General features: G+C 45.3%; 1 protein-coding gene across 2 annotated transcripts in view; it reads left to right on the top strand.

Annotated features, from left to right (window-relative positions):
* The first annotated feature begins 12,720 nt into the window (after window positions 1-12,720).
* KCNQ3 (potassium voltage-gated channel subfamily Q member 3) overlaps window positions 12,721-22,070 on the top strand; it is a 190,630-nt gene continuing 181,280 nt past the window's right edge. For both annotated transcript variants that reach the window (XM_005516902.3, XM_088059822.1), the window contains exon 1: window positions 12,721-13,052. In XM_005516902.3, coding sequence (XP_005516959.2) covers window positions 12,721-13,052 — 332 coding nt within the window. The remainder of the gene's footprint in view (window positions 13,053-22,070) is intronic.

Genomic DNA, 22,070 nt, shown 5'->3' on the forward strand with positions numbered 1-22,070 from the left:
AGTAAATGTCTGAGAGAGGGCTGCAGAAGTAAAGCTGCTCCAATACTAGTCTGTATAATTTTTATTGCCCGGATCTAAGAGTAAGACCTGCAGCACATGGCTGCAGTTCTTGGAGCTTCAGGGTGGACTCCTGCAGTCCAAAAACTAAGTGATCTAAGCTGCTTAACAGTTCTTTGGATTTAATTGCTCAGAAATACATAGGGATTTTTTTATATATGAGGTCTTGAAAATTGTAGATTTTTTCCTTTACATGTGTTCTCTGTCAACCAGGTAAAGTTTAGATTTCTGCTATCTCATTGGTGCACTGTAAACATTAGTTAAGTGAAGAGCTGGAAGTATTTAATTATTGTGATAATATGAGGCCATTATATCCCATTGATTGTAGGTAACTGGCTCTAGGGAATGCACTGTATAAACATCTGAAGTGCTTTCCAGACACTAATTATTGCACATCATCTCCATTTGAAGGTAGGGAAATTGAGGCATGAAACAGTGAGCACAGGGACTTTCAAACACCACAAATACCAGTCTAGACACTAAAATCCTCACTGAAATTTTCCAACTGACTGCAGATTTTTGCTGTTTCCAAGCTTGCTGGAAATCTGTTGGGGAAATACAGAGGTATTCAGAAGATCTGAATGAGGCCTTTTGGTTCGACCAAGTCATCCTTGCCTTCAGCTTTGTATCAATTCTGTTAGTGCAGAGCCTCTGCTGATTAATACAGCTTGTGCCTGGGTGATCTAAGGACAAATTTTAGGAACTGGGGGCCAAAAGTCTTGTTCCTTGTTGTGCCGTGAGGTGCTGCAGTGAGACCTGGAAATACACAATTCATCTTCCCACACCTCCTACCCTTCCCAGTGGGACATCTTTCAGTGTCCACTAGCACCAAGTCCCGGTTCTGGTCCAGCACAGTCCTGTCACAGGCAGAAATGCTGAAAGGCAGCTGAGGGAGTGGGGAGGAACATGGGCTTCCCTCCAATATCCACAAATTGCAACATGGTGTTAATGCATTTAAATTAATGTTCTTGTAGCTTCCTGGTAAGGACAAAAATATCTTGTGGTACAGGCACTTTCCCTTTTAGTGATGCCTCTAAAGAACAAGGTCTTGACAGACTAAAATAATTAATTCTCTTTTTTGAGCAGAAAGGCCAGCTACAGGTGAAGGAGCTGCACAGAGAATACTTTTAAACTGCTCTGTCCCTGGCCTCCATGATGAATTGCTGGGAGCTCTTTCTCCAAGCCTGGATATATTTAGACTTTCTTTGAGATATCATTCTTCTAAGGGCAGACTGATTGGGCCAAGATAGGAGTGGCTCAGTTGTAATTCAGCCTGGAAGTAGATAGTGATCTGGCAAAATGGATGCTCATCTGCATCTCTTCCTCTGGGCTCTTCTTTTTATTCACTTGCTGACTTCTGTGCTGATTCTGAGAAATTCACAAGGGCCACCAGGACTCAAAGGAGCAAGAAAGTACCCAGGAAGACATTCAAATACATTTAAATCGATTGAATTGGTGGGATTCAAACTTCCAAGAGGCTGATGAACTGGAAGCTTCTGCGAGCAATAGCAAAGTCTTGTGCCTTGTACTGGCCAAAATCTCTGCCATGTAAGAGAAAATAATTTCTAAGACCTCACACTGTGGCATTAAAAGAAAGGGAAAACATTTTTTTTAACCTGCTTTTTTCTCCCCATGAAATTTCAAAAGTAGGTTTGCAGTATTCTTCTGAAACTGCAGAAAGGTGCCTGGACACTGCTCCAGGAAAGTGTCCCCAATAGGATCAAACATCAGGAATGGTAAGTCCCCATGGCAGAAAAGAGTGACCACCAGATCCTCCAGGATCTGAACTTGTCTTATATGTTCTGCAAACAGAAAAATTATGTCTTTTTATCTCAGTTGAGCAACAGCCAGCTCAGGTAGCCAAAATCTATGGCTGCATCAGAGTTAAATGTGATTTCTCTGTAGCCAATTTAAATTGTTTCTGCACTAGGGAGGAAGGCACAGCACCCTGAACTTCCTCTGCTTGAGCAACACCCCTCAGCCATCACCAGTCTTTGCTGGATAATGTTTGGGGTGTCTGAGGCTGTTACAATGGTACAACTACACACAAACATAAAAAGATGCTGCACTGGAAAGGAATAAAAACTGGGCTCTGGCTGCTGTCAGGTTGCTGAATGCAGAGAAATGCCATAAAAACAGTCATTGTAAATTCAGCTCCTTTAAAGGACCTCACACAACTTCAACAGTACTGCAAGCAACCTCAAGGCTCAGAAAGGACCGTGGGAGGAATCTGTTTCTGACTGTTCGAAGTACTGCATTTTGGCTTTGGCCACAGTTCTTATTTTATTACTACTAGTTTGAAATTCTAAAAAAGAGCTTTGAACTGGTAAAACACACACTTCAAACCAATCTTCAAAAGAAAGGTTTTGACTCTGTCTAAGCTTCTGCAAAATAGATGAAAACCCTTCACTCAGTATTTTCTTTGTTTTCATTTTCCTATTTATATGTTTTGAGTTTGACAAAAAAAAATAAATTCCCCTCAGCTCAGCTTAAAATCCCATCATGAATTCAAGAGTTTGAAGTCATTAATTTCACAATGTTTTTGTTCTCATAGCTTGCTAGAAACATCTACCAAAGACTTCAAGGTCCTAGTGTACCTGGCTATCACAAATGATCTTCTTCCCAACAAAGATCAAGCTGTAATTAAGATTGAGTGCTTCTTCAGTATCATTTTAGTGTCCAAGAAAACAATCACAGAATCATAGAATTATAGAACGGTTTGTGCTGGGAAGGACCTTAAAATCATCAGGTTCCAGCCCGCTGCCATAGGCAGGGACACCTTCCACCAGCCCAGGCTGCTCAGAGCCCCATCCAACCTCCAGCCATGGTCACAGCACAGCATTTGCTGCTCTGAAAATGGGATGGGACAGCAAGATGAACATTCAGCCATACATGGAAGAAATATTTTGTCTTTTCATCAAGAAGTGATAGAACAGAACTGATGTTTATCTTTGGAGCCCAGGAGGTTATGACATCCTCTCTAAAAAGGCAAAACTTTGCAACACTGCATGTGAGTTCAGGCTCCCGGAAGATTCAGACAAATATGTGGCCTTGTTACTGAGCCTCAGTGAAAAATGTACCAGGTCTTCCCAGTTTACAGGGTCACAGATCAGCAAACAGACGTTTGAGTGACTGGGAACAGCCTGTTCAGTCCCAGCCACTCCCTGCTGCTGCTGCCCTGGCTGCCCACATGTGTCCTCAGCGTCCACCCCAAGCAGAAAATACTGCCCTGGTTTAAACCTTCCTGAAGCTCTGAGCAGGAGAAGCTGCTCAGATCCTCAAACCTCAAATAATTGTTTGCTCAGCCTTTTAACAACTTCTTGCCAAACTTTTCCATTTTGTTTTTTATTTTAAAACTGAAATAGAATCAGCTTTCAAACTGGTTTTAGTGAACAAAAAAGTTGTTTCCCAAGCAAAATAACTCTCAGAAAATTTGTTTCCAAGAAAGAATAATAATAAAAAGAAATAGCTTAGTTAGCTTAGCACAAATTAATAAAAAAAATTGTTTTCTCTTTTTTTAATCATGTCATCCATTCGAAAGAAAACTGAGTGTCTTTAGCTTATCACTGAAGAATTTCCATAGGTTTATGTCTCTGTCAAAGTTTTCAGGGATCAGATCACTATTCCCCTACTTGGGATGTGTGGGTTCCTCAGTTAGCCCTGAACTAAATTACTGATGAAATAAATGACAGCAACTTTGGGCACAGAAAGGAACCATCTGGTGGAGATGGGACTAACAGATGTGCTTTCACTGTTGGTGCCTCATTCCACACACTTCAGGACTGCACTGCCATACACCTCCTTGCTCACCTGCTCATTAATAATGTAGCATGCCTGTCCCTGAAGTGCTGAGGGATCCCATTCATCCCATTCATCATGCCAGGCCCTGCACAGTACCAGAAGTTCTAGTCCCAAAGCACTAAAGCCCTAATACTCCACTGGCACAATGGCCTTGGAAGAAAATGAACCACAGGACCAAATCCTCAGGAACTGAGACAAACTGAGACAAGCAACTTCTCCCTGAATGGTACATGGAGTAATATTGATCACAGCCACACAGGGGACAGGTAATAATAAGAAAAGAAAGCAAGATTTTTTAAGTGCTAAATCTACATATTAACTTCCAATTCAGCTCTCCTTCTGAACAGATGAGATCAAATCCTACTCCTTCCCACTCTGTCTTCTAGACACAGTCTCTGCTCACAGTTTCTCTGGATTTTTTCATTATGAAATCAAGCTAAGCAATAATACAATTTAAGGAGTGCATCTGTGTTGTCACTGCTCAGGTACCCTGGGCTCACCCAGACCCACATTTGCAATGGCCAGCAAGGATGACTTGATAGGTAGGGCAGAGGATTATTCCAAAGCAGAGCCTTGTGACTGTGTTCTCATGGCTAATTCCTAACCAGTCCTTTGGAGCAACAGAAAAGATAATGGTAATAGAAAAACGCTGCTCTGATAGAGCAGAGTGCTACATCATTCAAGGTGGGAGGTGTGGAATTTTGTTCTCCAGAAAAGTGGAAAAAATATTTAATTTGGCAGATTCACAGTGCATCGCTTGCTTACTGAGCTGCAGGAATTATGTGATACCTTGGAGCTCTAGCAAGGTTACAGCCACACCATAGTTTTTTGCCTGCAGTCAATTTTGGGGCTGTGCAGGCTGAACAACATTCATCTTCGTGCAATAAAATACGGTTTTCTACAATTGATTATGAACCCTTCCCCTTCTGAACCCTAGCACACAGAAAGTGCAAATTATGAAACAGAAAGACAGCATCTGAGAACAACAAAAATTGCTGATTTGAGAGCGTCATTCAAAGGGAACTTGTGTGTTAGTGTGGGCCTGTTCAGCTGCAAACCAAGAGCAGAGTTGTGAGCTCCTGTTACTGTGCAGCTCACTGTTGTTTCAACAACTGTTGTTAATTCTCTCATGGAGAGACTGCATGGGCTGGAGAGCTGTGCCTGCCTGTGCAGGAAAGTGTCCATCTTGAGACAAGACACCTAAAAATGAGGATGTGTGTGGTGTGGACTTGGGGGTTTGCTGATCCTTCAGAGCTGCAGTGTTCAGAAAGCCCTGGAGGAGCTGCTTGTCAGAGACTCCTTCCAATGGGAGAGAGAATGAGTGGGCAAGGAAAATGAGTCTGGAAATAGATTTTCAGTTTTATATTTGTGAAGACAGAAGTTGTCCTAAGACAGGGCAATTTTTTCCTCTGGTTGGGGAAGTGATAAGTGTCATCCTTGGAATGACTGGAGTGAAATCTTGCAGCTATTAAAGAAAGTGTAAAAATACTTGCCCTTAGGATCATTGCCAGCCCATGGGGTGTTCTTTTCCCAAGGGCTGAATTTGAAATGGGCTTGGGATACCTGTACAAACCAGAGCTGGGTTCCATTTGTAAAGGACTGACAGCTGTAAATCACAGTTTAGTTCTGGGCTAAATTCCTTGAAATTAAAATTTCAGGTACTTCAATCAATCCTTTGTGTAGCTGGGTGTTCAGAAGCAAGAAATTAGGTAATCTTTAACAGGTCAATATTTAAAAGCTGTCTGGACATGATCCTGGGCTGCTGGTGGTGCTGCTGGAGGAGGCAGATTGGACCAGGTGACCTCCAGCATCCTGTCCAACTTCAATAGTCCTTGATTCTGTGATTTTGTGAACATCTGAAGTCTGCTTCCACTGAGGTTATTAGGATTCTCCTGGAATAGGACTGCTGAGTGTTGTAAAGCAGATAGTAGCAGACAGATGTACCAGTAGCAGAAAGATGAGGGCTTGCCAGACACCATCACTATTTCAGTGTGTGTGATGCTTCACACACAACCACTTACAGTCCCAGCCAGAGCTGGTGGTGAAGTTGTACCAGTTTTTCAATCCTCCTCATATTTTACAATCAGTAATGGAGCCCAAGTCATGGAGAAACAATTCTGGCACTCAAAACACTCAAAGCAAGGGCCTTTTCTGTCTTGCTCCACTAGAAGGGATTTGACCAAGGAATTTGCAGTGGATCCATTTACAGCAATTTAAAACTGATATTCTGCTATATGTAGCCACCACTCTTTCATCTTTTGTGCAACATGACCATTCCTATTCTGCAGAAAATGGGAAGCATTGGATAAATATTTCTAGAAAATACCTAAGAGATACTGGTTTGCTGAGCCTGGCTTCTTCCTTGTATGAAAATAGGCAGCATAAAGGAAAACAGTGGGTAAATTTCTTTCAAGACACATTGTTGCAAGCATGACTTCTGCAGGTCTGATGGCAAAGAAGGAATTTGATGGGAGCCCTTTGTAAAAGCAGTCACAGGCTGCACCTCCTAGTAACTCCCCAGTGACTGATGTTGAATCTATAGCATGATCAGGTTTCCACTAATGATATTCCAACTGCTTATTTTGATGCTAAGGGAAAATATCCAGTTGAGAGACACACTTTGACAGGTAGATACAATACTGTGTTAGGCACAATATGAAACCTTAAAAATTTTCCGAAACGAATTGTAGAAATCATTTGAGTTAGTAATGATTTCAATCATGTTCCTCAGAGTTGCTATCTGTAATGATAAGTGTTCAAATGTCTGGATTTGGGGTTGATTGTGTGCTGTCCCAACACCTGGAAGGGAGACTCTCACCTTTCTTTCATTCACTCATAGTCAGGAGGGGAAGTAAGAAATTCCAAGAGGCTCAGAAAAAGTCATAAAACATGAGACTGAGTGAGAAAAAGTGAAATGATGACCCATCTTTATCTGTTTGCTTTCCTTCCCTGAAGAATTTCTTCAGACATCCCTTTGACTTGTAATGATTTAGTGCTGCCCTCCTTGTGTGCTAAAGGGCTATGCCTGAAAATGAATCATGACAAGGTAGATTCAACCACGTGAAAGGGTTAAACTCACTGCGTTGAGAAATGAAAAAGTTTGGAGTAGTTTTTTCAAGAAAGTCAAGGACTGGGATGGTCAGAGCTCAGCTGGAAACCCAAGGTTTGAAGGTACTGATGCAATGTAAGAACCTTGCTGGCTGAAATCCCTCTTTCTATCTCAAAAACAAGGACTGTGTAAAATGATGGGACAAGATTATGGATGCACACATACATTGTGACAGGGATTCAGCAAGGGGAGTATGAGTCAATTACGGATGCTCTTTTGATTAGTTTTCAACGATCTTTTAATGGCATTAAGACAGTCTGAAGTTACAATGTATTGATTTTCTTTTGCCCATGCAGTAATTTGCAGTGGTGGAGATTTATTTTCCACTTTCTGTTTTCCATGAAGCTGGCAAGCAGCAAGGCCAATGGCAGCTGGCAGTTGGTGTCCCATTCCTATGGATGCTCTTGTGCTCTGAGGATGTGAGTGCCAGGGAACTCGATGCTTAGGGAGAGAAAAGTTGGCATGGGGGATTTCTGTGGCCTCATTTCTATTCTGGCAGAAAATAGGGATACCTTCTGCTTGGCCAAAACTGCTGCAGTTGCAAACCAGGGAACACTTGCCCTGCTAACTCTTGGACCAGGGGACCTGTTCTGGCAAGTCTTTCCCTCAAGCGAGCACTGTGAAGGTATTTCATAGTTGCTGTTTTATTTTGTTGGTTGTTCTTTCTTCTTTTAATGAATTTTATCTACTTTAGGACCAGCAGCAGCAGCCCTACAGATATTTTGATTCTGAACATACAGCTAATATAGGCTCTGGCTTCCACTGCACAGAAAACAGCTTGGGGCAGCAGCTACTTTTCATTAGGTTCATCTGCAGACTGGGGAAGGAAGAGCTGCCTGTCATAACTCTTATTTTTCTGCACATCTTTGAGATTTCATGGGCATCTCAACCACTTTTCCACCAGCAGATTTAGGATCAGACACTGATCTCAGTCTCCCCAACATGACTGTTGTGTGCCTGACCTGGTTTCATGAAGTTCATGCAATGATCTGGATGCCAGTGTGGCATTTTTATCAGTTTGACCACCTGCTGATCACAGAACACAACTCCAAGTTAAACTAAGCTATAGCTTTTGAAAATAAAGATCAAATCTGCAGCTCTGACTTAAGACCAAGTCCAGGAGTGCTTCATGCTTGGCTAGTCTATTTTGTCTCGTTCCAACCAGTTGTTCTTTTTGGGCTACACTTCGTGTTGGTTTAAGCCACATATTAGATCTCTTCATTCTAATCCTTAAGAAACAAACCCTTAAAAAAGTTTGGCAAGTAGCTGTAAGGAAGGAGGACATGGATGCACAGAGGGGAGAGGAAATGTTGCTGAACACAGAAGTCACAACACAAAATTCAGGCTGGGTGTTTGAACAATGCAGCTGAGACAGCACAGTCTGTGTCTGGGTTAGCAACCCCCTAAATCAGCTCCCATGGGGCTTCAGGCATCTTTTAAAGCCAGGCTGCTCCTGCTGCTTGAATTATGTGGGCTATCAGTGCTGTACTTTCAGTGTGTCATTTGTCATTCAGCAGTAAGGGCTTCCAGACCATGCTCAGTCACACTGGTAGATTTTGTGGGCATCCAAGTACTGAGTTTTAACAAAATGTTTAAAAGCGAGGTAGGCTTGTGTGTGAATGGAGTCCTCCTTAAAGCTTTTGTAGCTTCCAAGGAAAGAGCACAGGGATACTTGATGGAGCTTACCCCAAAGGTTGAGTGGAAGCTGGTGTTAGAGACCAGCTAAAAATGGGATTAGGTCTTGCCACCCTAAATGAGAAACTAGAAGCCTTGAAGTACTGCAAAAATTTTGCTTGATAAGATAGAGGAGTCAGAGGAAGGATAGAAAAGGGCAATAAAATTCAACATCAGTGCTTACACTGAAACTGAGATCCCACTTACTTCTGTGGTTATACAGCTTCACCCTCCATGCACTGGGTCTTGCTCCATATACAAGATTCCTGAATGAAGAGGTCCTCAAGCTTCGAATCTCTCATCCCAGGAAACAATCCCTGTGGTTCTGCTCTTCACCCTTCTCAAAGCATGCCCTACTAGAGCAGGATGTGACATTTTAATGATAGTTTCAATCACAGTATAGACAGGGTTACTTTCTGTTCCTGGTTCTTGGGTACCATTTTTTCAAGTAACAAATCTCTGTTCCTCTGTCACTGGAGCTCATGAGCAGCTGTTTGTCCATTTTGCTCCAAAAGTCTTTTGCACAGTAACTGATTTTCCACTTGCACTTTCCATCTAGATGGTCCAGCTGCGTGTTTCTGTGGCCCTACCAGAATACATGCTGTGTGTTAATGTGATGTTTACCAAGCACTCCTGTGCTTTGTTATTTGCAAGAATCCAGATGACCTGTGAAAAAGCCAAGATAAAGCCATATTATCTTGACCAGCAGATACAATCCTATTTTCCTCTGATTTTAGGCTATAACCTCTTGACTGAACCAGTTTTCTGTTTGATGAGGACCAGCATATCAGCGGTCCCTCCCCATGTCAGAGCCTGTTACAGCCCCCTGGCTGCCAGCTCCAGCTCGGCAGAAGCACTTGCTTTTGATTACAGAGATCTCCAGTGTCAGCCAAGGAGGTGGATATCAAACCTGAGCACGTTGGGTGCTGCCAGCAGCACTCCATAAATAATAGTAATGGAGTGTAATTGCTCATTAAGCCAAATCATAGCCTGGAGCCCTCCATCTGGCCAATCTCCCTCCGACATGAGCGGGAGCTTTGCCAGCAGGTGTGCACTAGGACTGTGGTCCCAAGCAGTGGTACCACCAATGGGGGACTGCAGCACCACTACTGGGGGCTGATTCAGATCCCCTTGAAACTGTTGTGTGTCTTTGGATTGATTTAGAAGACTTTAGGCAACCTCCCTTGCTTTACACTGCTCAGCCAGTATGGCTACATCTGCGCAGCAGTTATCCCAGATGGAATATGGAGGAGGAGAATTCCTGACACTGAGCTGTGGGATTTTAATTTTAGAGAGGCGATGGAAACTCTTTCCTGTTGGGTCTCAAGTGGTGGTTTGTATAGGCGTGATTTGAGGCTTGAAAATGTCTCAGAAGCCTGCAGCTGAAAAACCCCAACATGCAATTGATATTGAAAAGTGTTGTGTCCCTGGTGTAAGTGTTATAAAAGCCAAAAAAAGCTGGTGTGCCTTCCTATCAATCACCTACTGCTATCTGACATTGGTGCAAGCCTTTGCAAGTGAAAATAATTTACTGCCTCCCCCCATGAAAATTATTTACCATCCCCATTCCAGTTTGAACATTTACTGTTGTGGTTCAAAGCTGTGATGAATTGGTTAGCTATAAATTGTCTTTCCTCTCCCCTTCTCCTCCCACCTCTTCCTAACGTAACACTGGGATGAAGGTTAAGGCATAGGGAGTTATCTGAAGCAAGTGCTCCATTCTCAGTGCCCCATACATCCTCACTAATGCTTATAGCTCCCCTGTGGCATTGGGAAGTGTAATCGCTATTGTACTGAGGTAGATCAGGAGCTGGAGAGAGATAAATGGCCTAGTTATCAAAACTTCCTAGCCTCCCACAGCCCTCCCTGGGAATACAGCTATAAATGACATTCAAATGATGCTGATAGATGTTAGCTGAGCAGGCAGCAGAACGTGTGCAGTCCCAGTGCTGCACCCGGCCAGACCCCTCGTGCTGATAATGTCAGGAGACCTCAGCATCCCGACACTGGCTGCTGACACGGGAGTGCATGAGGTACCGCTCTGTCTGCTCTCATCGGCTTGTAGACAAATCCCTGGGGGTTGCAAAGGTTCAAAATCAGATGGTGACTGAGGCACATTAATGCTGGAGCTTGCAGAGATGAAGGAAGAAGTGGTTTTTTTCTTCTTTGACACAGAATTTGCTCAATTTAGACCCTCTGATGGTGAAATATGGGAGGGAAAACAGCCTTTGTTTCACCCAGCTCTGCAATGACAGAAGTGTGGTTTTTGAGTGACCTGGGATTGTCTGGTCTAAAATAGTATGGCCTGTGGTGGGTCCAGAAACCACCTCCAGCAGCTCCCTTTGCACCTGTTGTCCTTCCTGATGTGTGTAACACGGGAAGAACTGCTCAGATCATAAATCCCTCAGGAATGGAACGGGAGCAGATAGAGTAGGTGGCAAATCTGCTTTTGAGTCTGGAAGGGCTCTTGGGTGTTTTGGCATCTCTTCAGGAGATACCAGGAAAACTCCCCCATCTGGAGGAGGAGAACCTCCCATGAAAACAACCAGCAACCTGTAAGGCTTTGAATTATTTTATTTTATTTTATTTTATTTTATTTTATTTTATTTTATTTTATTTTATTTTATTTTATTTTAATTATATTTTAATTTTATTTATGTTTTTATAGTACATTTTATTTTATAATTTATTTAATTTTATTGCGTTTAATTTTCTTTTTAGACCCTTTCTATCTTCCCAAGGTATAGCTATGCGAATGCTCAGCCTTGAAGGCAGGTTTTTACACCACAGCAGCGCTCAGAGGTGATGCTTCTAATGTGTTGTGGAAGAAATCCGAGGGCACCAAAAGTGTAAGCCACACAAAAGCTTGTCTCTTCCCTTCTTCCTTACAGCCAGGATACTGAAAGGAAAAGGGTCCGGGGGTGTTGAGCACATCTCGTCAGCTTTTATGTCCGAAGACTGGAGCAGGGTGTGGGTTCACAGGGCAAAGCGGAGAGAGGGGAGTTCCTGGGTCCCACGGGCCGGGGCGGACCCCTCGGGTCTGCAGCTGGGACCGGCGCCGCTCCCTGCAGGAGCCAGCCGGGAGGGGACAGAAGCAGCATCTCCCAGCAGAGACCCGCACAAAAAGGCGCTCCCCGGCGGGGCTGGGGCTGCCCGGCCGCCCTGCCCCCAGCCCCGGTCCGCGGGCGAGGCTCCGGCTCGGTTCGGAGCGATCCGCAGCGGCAGCCAGCGCCTCCAGCCGCCCACTCGCCGCCTCTCCCGGCATCCTTCATCCCCATCCTCCGCTCCTTCCTGCTTCGGCGGTGGAAGCAGCCCCCCGCCGGGGGCCGGGAATGCCCTCCCCTCCTCTCCCTCCCTCCAGCCGCAACGGGGGAGGGGGGCTGTGATGCTGCAGGGGGATCCCCGGGAGCCGAGCGGGGTCTCCCCTTCCGCCGGCTGCCGGGATCTCCCCGCTCGGCGCCGGCGGCCCCAGCGGCGGCTGCTGCGGGGTGGCAAGCGGGGGCCGGGGGCACAAGGGGGGGCAGTGCCACGGCGGGGGGGCCGGGGCCGGTGTCCCCCACACCGTGGATGACTCGACAGCCGGGGCTGGGGGAGCGGGGGACGGGCGCCCGGCTATTTGCTGGCTGCATACAATGGGCCACTCCCTAACGTGAGGGCTGGGGGGAGGCAGGAGCTGGGAGGAGGAGGAGGAAGAGGAGGCGGGGGGGGGGGGGGGTTGGGGGGGAGGAAGGGGCTCGGGCATCGGGCTGGTAAATAAACTCGGCGATGATTCCCCTCCCTCGCGCCGGCCCAGGTGCGCGCCGCGCTCCTGCCCGCCCGCTGCCCGCCGGCGGGGGTGACCTGACGGGGATGTGACCGCCTCCCCCTGCCCACCGCTTCTTACCCCCTCCCTCCATAGAGATACAGATATATATCTATATATATATATACACACACATACATTCACAGATGAATATATATATATAAATATATAGAGAAGTCATTTTGGGGGGAGGGGCGGGGAGCTCGGATCATGGCCCTGGGGCTCCCGGGGCTGCCGCCGCCGATCTGCAGCTCGCCTCCGGGGCCCGCCGGCGACCATGGGGCTGAAGGCGCGGCGCGGAGCGGCGGGCGGTAGCGCGGCCGGCGGGGAGGCGGCGGCGGCGGGGCGGCGAGCGGCGGCCGGCGGCGACCCCGAGCAGGGCTCGCTGGCCCTGGGCACCGGCGGCGACCGCGACGGGACGCTGCTGCTGGAGGGCGGCGGGAAGGAGGAGGGCGGCAAGCGGAGCCCGCCGGGACTGGGACTGCTGGCGAAGACCCCCTTGAGCCGCCCGGTGAAGCGGAACCACGCCAGGTACCGCCGCATCCAAACTTTGATCTACGACGCCCTGGAACGACCCCGCGGCTGGGCGCTGCTCTATCACGCCTTCGTGTGAGTACGCGGAGCGCGGAGCGGGGCTCCCGAGGGCGCGTCCGGGGCTGCCCCGGGGGGCTGCGCTCGGAGCCACCGTTTTGCTTTATCATTCTTGGTGTAAGGCTCCGGGGGCTCGCTCCGGCGCCGGCTGTGTGTGAAGCGAGGGTCTGATACGGGCTGTGCTGCTGAGCCGCTTTATTTCTCTTATGTCGTCGGGTTTTCCAAAAGGAGCAGCTGCCTTTAACTCAGTTTCTGTCTTACCCGTACCTCCACGTTGCCTTGGAGCGGCATTCCCGAGCCTGTGTGTCTGAGGCACTGGAAGAGGGATGCCAGAAAAACCAAGCTGTTAGCGGTTTTAAGGCTCGAAGTGCTTCAGGGGAACGCGGCCAGTTCAGCTCAACCCGGAGCGTGAGGTTCAGCTCGCTCTTACAGACCGCGAGTGAACCGATTCCTTCCGTAGCTAAAAGCGTCAAATGAAAACCATCGGGTTTCGGTCCGATAAGCATCACCCCGCAGTGCATGAAACCCGAGCACTGCAGCGCTGTCAAGCAGAAAGTTACACTGACCACAAGTGAACCGAGAGGAAATAAACTCGTTTTATGGCCCATAGGTGACGAGTCAAGAGAATGACAACTAGGTTTGCATTCCTAAAAATTCTGTTGCCTTAAGTTTTCATAAAGAGTATTGAAAAGATCATTCTGTGATCATCACAGATTCCTTCTTAGAGCTGGCAGAGTCCTATTAGAATAAATGTATGTTTTAGTGTTGTGAATGTATTTGGAAACCTAGGGGTTTATCAGTGATCACAATGCTACTGTTTTTCTTTGGCATTATAAGGTGTGCAGAGCTCCGTGTGACAGGATTTAAGCAGTGATTTTTGAAATTAGTTTGTTTGCCAAAGACAAACAAGGCTCTCTAGGCTGCATGGGTTGTGAGCCTGGAGCTGGATCTCAGGAAGTCCTGATCATTGGCATAGTCCTTGCACCTGCAAATAAACAACTTGAATGTAGAGCTGTGATTTTACCTTCAGGTACATTTTTATGGATGTTCGCAGTGATTTAGCCCTGAGCAAAAATTAAAAGGGAGCCTTCACTACTAGAGTGCACTCATTCATTGCTGCTCTCCTCTTTTCAGCGTTTGTTCATAAAGTACATTTTGGGACTCAGGTCCTGTTTTCCAGCTTAAAATCTGAAACAGTGGAAACAGGATGCCGTGACACTTTTTTGGTTCTTTCACCTCTTTTTGCCATAGGAAAACTCAAGCTAGCAGGGAGTGACATTTGAAGTGTGTTTTGCTGGGAAAACTCTTTGGTCTGGAGCTTGCTGTTGTGTTCAGTATTGCATAATGCTGCTTCTGGCTGGGAGAGAGTCAGGACTGGACAGAGGGGCACCCCTTTCATCCTGCCCTGGCCAACCCACACCCATCAGTGAGGCTTTAGCGCACAGCAGAGCAGTCCAAGCAGCTTTCACCCCTCTGTGCCAGCTGGGTCAAATCTGTGTCCAGGCTCATGTCTGGATATAAGCAATAGGACAGTGGATGTGTCAGGCTCAGGTGGGCTGAGAGATTCACAATTATTTGCAGTGGTATAAGAATTTCCAAGTTACAGCATTCATTTTAGATAACTCTCTAGATGTGTGCTTGACCGTAAGATACTTATGCAATACGGGTTCACAGAATGGGAAAAAATTATGACGTTGGTAAGGTTTGATCCTTCTTAGGAGTGAACCTGACACTGTGTGGTCAGCTTCTCTTTGATGACTACTCACTCCTGCAAAACTGAAATGTCAGTCTGACTCACAAAAGTCAGTGACAGTCTTGTGAAAACCATTAGTGCCAAATTCAATATTAATGAAAATGAAACAAAACACTTCTAGAAGTCTTTATCCTTAAAGGAAGTAAAACACACAAGTCTGTCACCCAAGCATAGACACTCCATCTCTTCCCAAGACATCCAGAGGATCTTGCTGTCCAAGTTGGCCCCACTGAGTTCCTGTTCAGTCTCAGCTCCCTCTGAACTCAGTTGAGGCAGTGGGGTCTTACCTCACTGCAGGATCCAACCCTACAAAAGGAATCTGCTGAGAGTGATGGAAGAGTGTGCTGAGATCTGGCTGACAGGCTTCAGAGCTTGTTCGTGCCACTGGAGAAGGAAGACCTGCTCGAGGGCAGGAGCTGTGGGAAAGCAGCATCTAAGTTGATACCCGAAGTCTTTATTCTTACTTTCAAATGAATTGTCTTTTAACATTTTTTCTTTCTTTAAAGGAGTCTCTCTCATTTGGAGGTGCTGCTGTGACATGGTGTAGTTCCATCCCAGTAGTCTGCCAGTGCTTCTTTTCACACTAGAACAGTTTACACTTTTCCTTTGGAAGGTGAAAGGTTGCCTTCCCATAAAATCTACAAATATTCAAGTATTCCCATAAAATCTACAAATTGGATCCTGTTTCAATTTTCAAGGAAAGTCCCATTTATGTTATCTTAATGGCACATTATGCTTTGTTTCATCTTCTGAGTAACTTTGTAGTAAGTGCCATGCACCCAAAATTAACCAGTATGATTGTTGCTGTCAAATACAAATAACTAAAGAATAAACAGCTGAGGGCCAAAAGGGATTGCAGCACGTCTGGATGTGACAAATTCTTTATGGATACAAGCATTCAGAGATGTTTAACAAAGAGATGATGCAAAGCACTCCAATATTTTGTATATCCCAGGGTTTGGGAGGCAGGTAGCTGCTGATGAAAGTGTGTTGCAACTTTTCAAGACATGCTGAGGGTGTTGTGTGAGGGGCAGGAAGGGGCTTTGACAAGGTTTTTGTGAAAGCTTTGGATGCCACAACTTTTGAAAGGGTGGTACAGATGGGACCTCATTAAATCATGCAGAGATGCACATATGGCTGCAGAGGGGTCACGATCCTGTGTGGATCTCGCTGCTGCCATGTGCACATAAATGAGGCTCGAGCGCTGCCTCTCTTAAATGCTCACTTCAGTTGGTGTTGGGTGTTCTGAAATGCTTCAGTCTAATGAAGTAATTCAAGGAGAAGTCATAAATGGGATCAAGGTCTGCTGAGCCCTAGGGACAGAGATGCAGTTCAGAAAGGGAGTAATTCCTGATGGCAATTTTAGCATTCAGCTTTCACTGGTAGTAATTAAGAGAAAGTGATGTGAGATACTTTCCTTGTGATTCTTCCTTCTTCATTCTGCACAAGTGAGTTTGTCCAAGCCTATCCTTGGGGATTTGGTCCCTAAAGAGGCTGGCTCTGTTTCCTTCACCATCTGAAAACATTTGTTCTCAGATAGCTCTACTAGAAAAAAGATTTATCTATCAGCCATGATGTTCCCCTTTTTTGGGTCACTAGGGTTCATGGCGTTCTTGGCAATATGGCAATGTCTTTGTGGTCTTACTTGGTAAGAAAAAACTGTTTTTCCCATGAAAAAATTCATGTCTATAAAGCTAAACTCTAGCTGAACATTTTCAGTATAAAAATAAAATAAAACAAAATAAAACAAAACAAAACAAAATAAAATAAAATAAAATAAAACAAAATAAAATAAAATAAAATAAAATAAAATAAATAAAATAAAATAAAATAACCTGAGATTTTGAGGTATTTTTTGAGATGTTTAATTTGGAAATGTCTCTTGGGGGTTGCAGGTCAGGCTACAGCGTATCCCTGCTCTTTTCTGAGCTCATGTCACTGTAGCTACAGCTGATGTTCCAATGATATTCTGTATTTCCCTTTGTGTTAGGCAGTGCAATATCTTGTAGGAAACCCCTGCAGTTGTGCCTGGTGGGATGTGTGCTGTGGCCAGGGAGACAGACTCAAGACCTGTCTGCCTCCACAAGCTACCAAATGCTTTATTTATGCACAGAAGCATTAATGAGCAGAATGAAAAGCCTGAAACAAGATTTTTATTTTTCCAGTTTTTTTTTAGTTGTAAGCACAAAATATTTGGTGGATATAGGACAGAGTCCAGAAAGATAACATAATACAGATTGTTTGGAATTACAATTTGTGGAAAATTTTTAACTTGACTTAAAAAGAGGATGAAGGAGAGGTAACTAGGAGATATTCTCATTTTCATATCATCTTCTGAGACAACTACAGCTTTTACTTTCATGGAAAGATAAAACTAGGAAAAGGTTTGTGATTAGATATTTCTTTTTGGGGAAGTGTGCAATATCACCTGCAGTCTGCTGGTGTAGATCACCATGGTGTACCTGCTGATGCGAGGGCAAAGCCATGGGGAACATTAGAGAACCCTTCTCTATTTGCCATGCAATCTTCTTTCAGTACTGCTTAATACCTGGAATAAAAAGAGGAGGCAGAGTCATGTGATCTATCAAATCAGCAACATTTCTGGGAAGCACCTCTTGCATGACTGATTGTAGGTGGGTTGCTTGCAGAAAAGAGTGTCATGGGATTTGGGGAACAAGTTGGAGGTCTGGAGGCTTTCCCTTATTTTCCTCCTTGCCCTTTAGGAGGTGCTCCATAAGATGTGCTCACTCCCCTGTCTCTGTGAGCCACCTGGAGGGAGATGGGAGAAAGTTTGGGGTAAAAAGAGGGACAAATGTGAATCCTTTCTTGGCTTGTTTGGCATGGACTTGTATCTAAGTGAGTCCCTAGAGCAGCAGAGCAAGCCTGGTCCATTAGCGAGTGCCCTTTGCTTATGTGTGTGCCAATATGAGTTCTGCTTTAATTATTTATGCTAATTCATCATAATGCATGGATAAATATTCTGCAGCATACTTTGTAAAAACTAATGAAGTCTTAGTCATTGGAGACCTTACCACACACCTCTGCTTTTGCAGCTCTGCGGAGGCTTGTGGAGCTGCCCTGGGATGGTGTGTGGTTTGGGGGGGTGTGACTGTAGCTCAGCTGGGATCAGCTGGCATGACAGAAGAAAGCTGGGATTTGCTGGGGGGAATGAGAAGGGGCAGCACAGCCTGGGGAAGCCACTGCCTGGGTAATGTGTGGCTGGTGATCCCCAGCTCACGGGTGTCCGATGCTTGTTTAAGCATCCAAACTTCCTTTGCAATTACAGACCAGGCCCTTTGGTGGGAACAAGTGTTCACCTGCAGCCTCAAATCTTTGTGCTTGGGCACCAGTGCTGAGAGCAAGACCCACTCCACAGTGGGTACCCCCAGGTGGGCTTGGTTTGCCCTGCATTCCACGTTGCCTTGACTACGCTGCCATTTGCCAAGTTTTGGTGAAGCTCATGCCTGCTCCGTGGTTCGTGGGAGCTGCAGGCACAGGGCTGCACGGTGCACAGGGTGTGCCTCAGTGTCCCCCTGGGGCTGCAGGTCCCCGAGCATCCTGCTGCAGCCCAGCCCCATCTGATGGGCGTTGGAATCCACAGTGGTGAGCGGTGCCCGCGGGAGGGCTCGGCATGCTGGGGGGAAACAGCGCTGACAGTGCCAGCAAACGCTCAGCAGCTGGTCTTGCAGTGCTGCCAGCTCAGCCCCTCAAACAGAAGTCATAGTCCCTGGTGTTAGGTCCACAAAACGGAACAGTCCCAAACTTAATCAGTTTGACAAGCAATGATATAGCAAAGCCACCACAGCAGCCAGCAAATCACGTTTTTCTTCTCTTTTGAGTGACTTGGTGTGAGGAGCAGCAGCATCTCAGTACTACCCCAGCAGTCCCGGAGACACTGTCAGTGGGAAAGCCCAGGCCTAGATTTATCTCAGTATCACCAGCATGCACCCTGGTCAGAGGTACCTCTCTCCATAAAAGCCATCCCAGCCTCTTCACATGCCTCTGTTTTTCCTTGTTGCAAACAGTGGATGATGACGGGCCACAGCAGGGTCTGTGCACTCCTGGGACAGCTGCTGGGTGAAGAGGACACCTGAACTTTACTTCTTGTTTTAATCTGAAGGGGAGATTAGGGAAATGGTACAGAAATGAGCAGGGAGAGGCTTCCTATGCTTGTTTTGCTGATTTTGCTGGAAAATGTAGGAACACTCAAAACAAATTTAATGGGTAAAATAGTAACTAAAGACTATGTGTCTTAACAGCTGGATTAAAAAAAATTACACATACATATAATTCCAGTCATATATCACTGTGTGATTTTGTGTGTGCAGGTAAATATGAAGGTTCCCCAGCCTTCTACTGGGGAAAAGATACTTCTCACAAAGATCACCTCAGAATCCACTCAACCAGCATAGTTCTTTTTTTTGGTAGCCCTCATCTTCAAATAACACTTGATTGAATCATTTTTATTTATAGCTTACCCAACATACAAACCTGTGCATGTACGTAGAACATAATTTTGTATCCCTTGACTGTCAAAAAGTCCTGTGTGGCATTGAGGTGCATGTGGAAGGTCAGACAATGGCATGAATATTCAAGGATAAGATCTGAACTTGAGGAATTTGATTTAATAGCTGGAAGAAACTTTCTGATCAAAATTAATCAAGTGAGCATAAAGATAATTTTTATTTTGTTTACCAACATAAAAGGCTGGTGACCTTAGACACAGCCAGGTGTCTGGGTACTACCACAATCAGCCTTGCATGGTATAAATAAATGATAATGTTTATTCTTATATTTAATAACATTATATTCCCTTTTTGAATTTAAGAATGCCATACTCTCTTGTGCACAAAACTTTACAGAAAGAATGGAGCCATGCATCTGCTATTGCTTCTGGCAGATACTGTATTAAATGGGATAACTTAAATATTAATAGCTTTGCAGGGAATAAGCTCCACAAGAGCTGTTAAGTGTATGCTGCCTTAGGATGGCAGCTGCGAAACTCAGCATTTTCTGTGGAGAGAGGGACATGCCCCAGGATATTTAGGTTTTGGTAACCTACTTGGAAAAAGGCACTTTTGGAGAACTTCCAGTCTGGAAATCTGTAAATTGCCTTCCCCAGTCTTAAGTGAGAAAATTGCATAAACGTGTCTTTAACTTGGAAGGTCCCGCTGAAGTCAGGAGGAAACTATCCAAGGTGACACTGAGGTAATCCAAAGCACAAGAGTGTGACTGGGATTTGGTGTAAAGCAGCATGAGGTATCATCATCTTCCTCTATACAACCAGCCCATTGTTCTACTCAGGCCTGGTGGGATCCTGCTAAACTCAAGTTCTTCAGAGGATCCATCACACATCTCCAGCCTTTCCATAGCTGAATAACCACCTCTGGTTGTAGTCACCAGATACCACCTTATCCTCCTTAGTGGTGCAAACCATGCAGAAGTGAAGGTGTAATATCTCTGCTAATTCTCAGTCTGGAGAGATGCTGAGACCCTGACATGAGACACATCTGGTGTCTCTTGAGATGGCATTTGCTCTCATTCCCCTCTCCCTCATGACTATTCTTGCCAAAGTCTTCCTTGCTTTAATTTCTCTCAGTTGTTGCATGGTGCTGGAGCTGCAGAGATCCATTGTGTGGCAGTGATAGAGGAGGAAGCCTCATCCTCTCTGGGTTGCTGTTGTCTTTTACTTCCTTTGACTTTCCACACCTTGTTAATTTCATGGATACTTGGATCTCGCTTGTCGCTGTGTTTTCAGAGCTGTGGCTGCAAGCTGCATGAATGTGCTTTTCATTCCTTTGGCAACCCAAAGGGTTGTGTGATTGTCCTGTTGACTCTCCAGTGGTGCTTTTTTTTAATCTCAAATGCTTTTATATTTACTTTATTCTGTCCTCACTAGTGTTTTGATCACCTTCTAGGTTAGTACCTCACAATTTTGCTAACATTCAATTTCGAGATCATTAAGGAAACTCTTAGTAAGGCCAGAACTAACAGATACCATTCAGCATTTCACTAAATAACAACTTCCCTGATTCCTGGTTAATACAATGTTATTTGTTAGGTCTTTATTTATAGCTCTGGATCTAGTTTTTCATGTTATATAGTTTCTCCCAGTCATCTGAATTAATACTAAACCGAAGATTTTATGAGATATTGCACCTGTGTCAAAACTGCAAATATTTCCTCATTTCTTTTTGTTGAAACCTGAGTTCAGACTATGTTTATCTATTTAGTTCTGTGATGTGCATTTAATAATTATCTCTCCATCTCAGATTTTCATGCTTTTGACATGGTGTGTATCACAAACAACAAAATAATTAATTGTTCCTGGTGCCATCCACCACTGGAGTAGAGATAAAGCAATGCTGAAAGCCTAAATATCCCAAACCATCCAGGTCCTGGTTCTTCTATGTTTCATAGGAGCCATTACAGTTGGGCTATACCTAACTTTAGGTCAATGACAGAGATGTTAATCTTATACCAGCAGACCCTTTACAGGACATCCCCCCATACACTGTAAATTCAGAGTGTAAAATTTTCTGCTTTCAGTGGGGATGGAGGAGAAGCAAGTGCAGCTGTTGAGGGAGTGATAGTGAGATCCCCAAAGTGCCTGGTGGGGAGCTGCCCACCAGTTCTCAGCAGTGCAGCATCAGCTCTGCTTATCTTTGCTCCCCTCATGCCTCTCCATGCAGGCTCAGAGTGCTTATGAGGAGGGATTACACCCTGAGGAGGGAATGTCAAGAGCAGCTGATTGAAATTGCAGGGGAATTAGTTTAGGAAGGTAATTACAAGAACTGGAATTTGCTCTTCTACCTTTGCTAACACTGTTGCTCCTGTGAGATGTGCTGGGAGAATTTCAATGCACACAGCTGAGGCTCCCTGATCGCACCTCAGACGCCTTCAGCTGCCACAGATGCAGCCCAGGACCAGCCCTGCTCTGCAGCTATGACAGCAGCTTTGCTCACACTCAGAGCAGTCATTAGCCATTTCTTGGCTAATTGTCAAAGCTGTGCCAGGGATATTCCCAAGCAGTGACACACACTGACTGATAGCAGGACACTGCTGGGTGGAGGCTTTGTTCTGAGGTGACTGACTGAGCACAGGGCAGGTGCTGCCACAGATGTGGGACCACTCCCAGTAGGAACCTGAGAGGGGTTCCCTGCTCTGGAGGCAAATGAGGTCAGTGATGTGGACACTGGTCATGGCAGCTGGCCTCAGGGACAGAGAGCTGGAATGAGCACCTTTGAATTAATAGAATAGACATAATTCTTATATGTGAGATC

Source organism: Pseudopodoces humilis, chromosome 1 (assembly GCF_049639895.1).
Source record: "Pseudopodoces humilis isolate 2021_Gansu_Grassland_sample_001 chromosome 1, ASM4963989v1, whole genome shotgun sequence".
Classification (NCBI taxonomy): Eukaryota; Metazoa; Chordata; class Aves; order Passeriformes; family Paridae; genus Pseudopodoces; species Pseudopodoces humilis.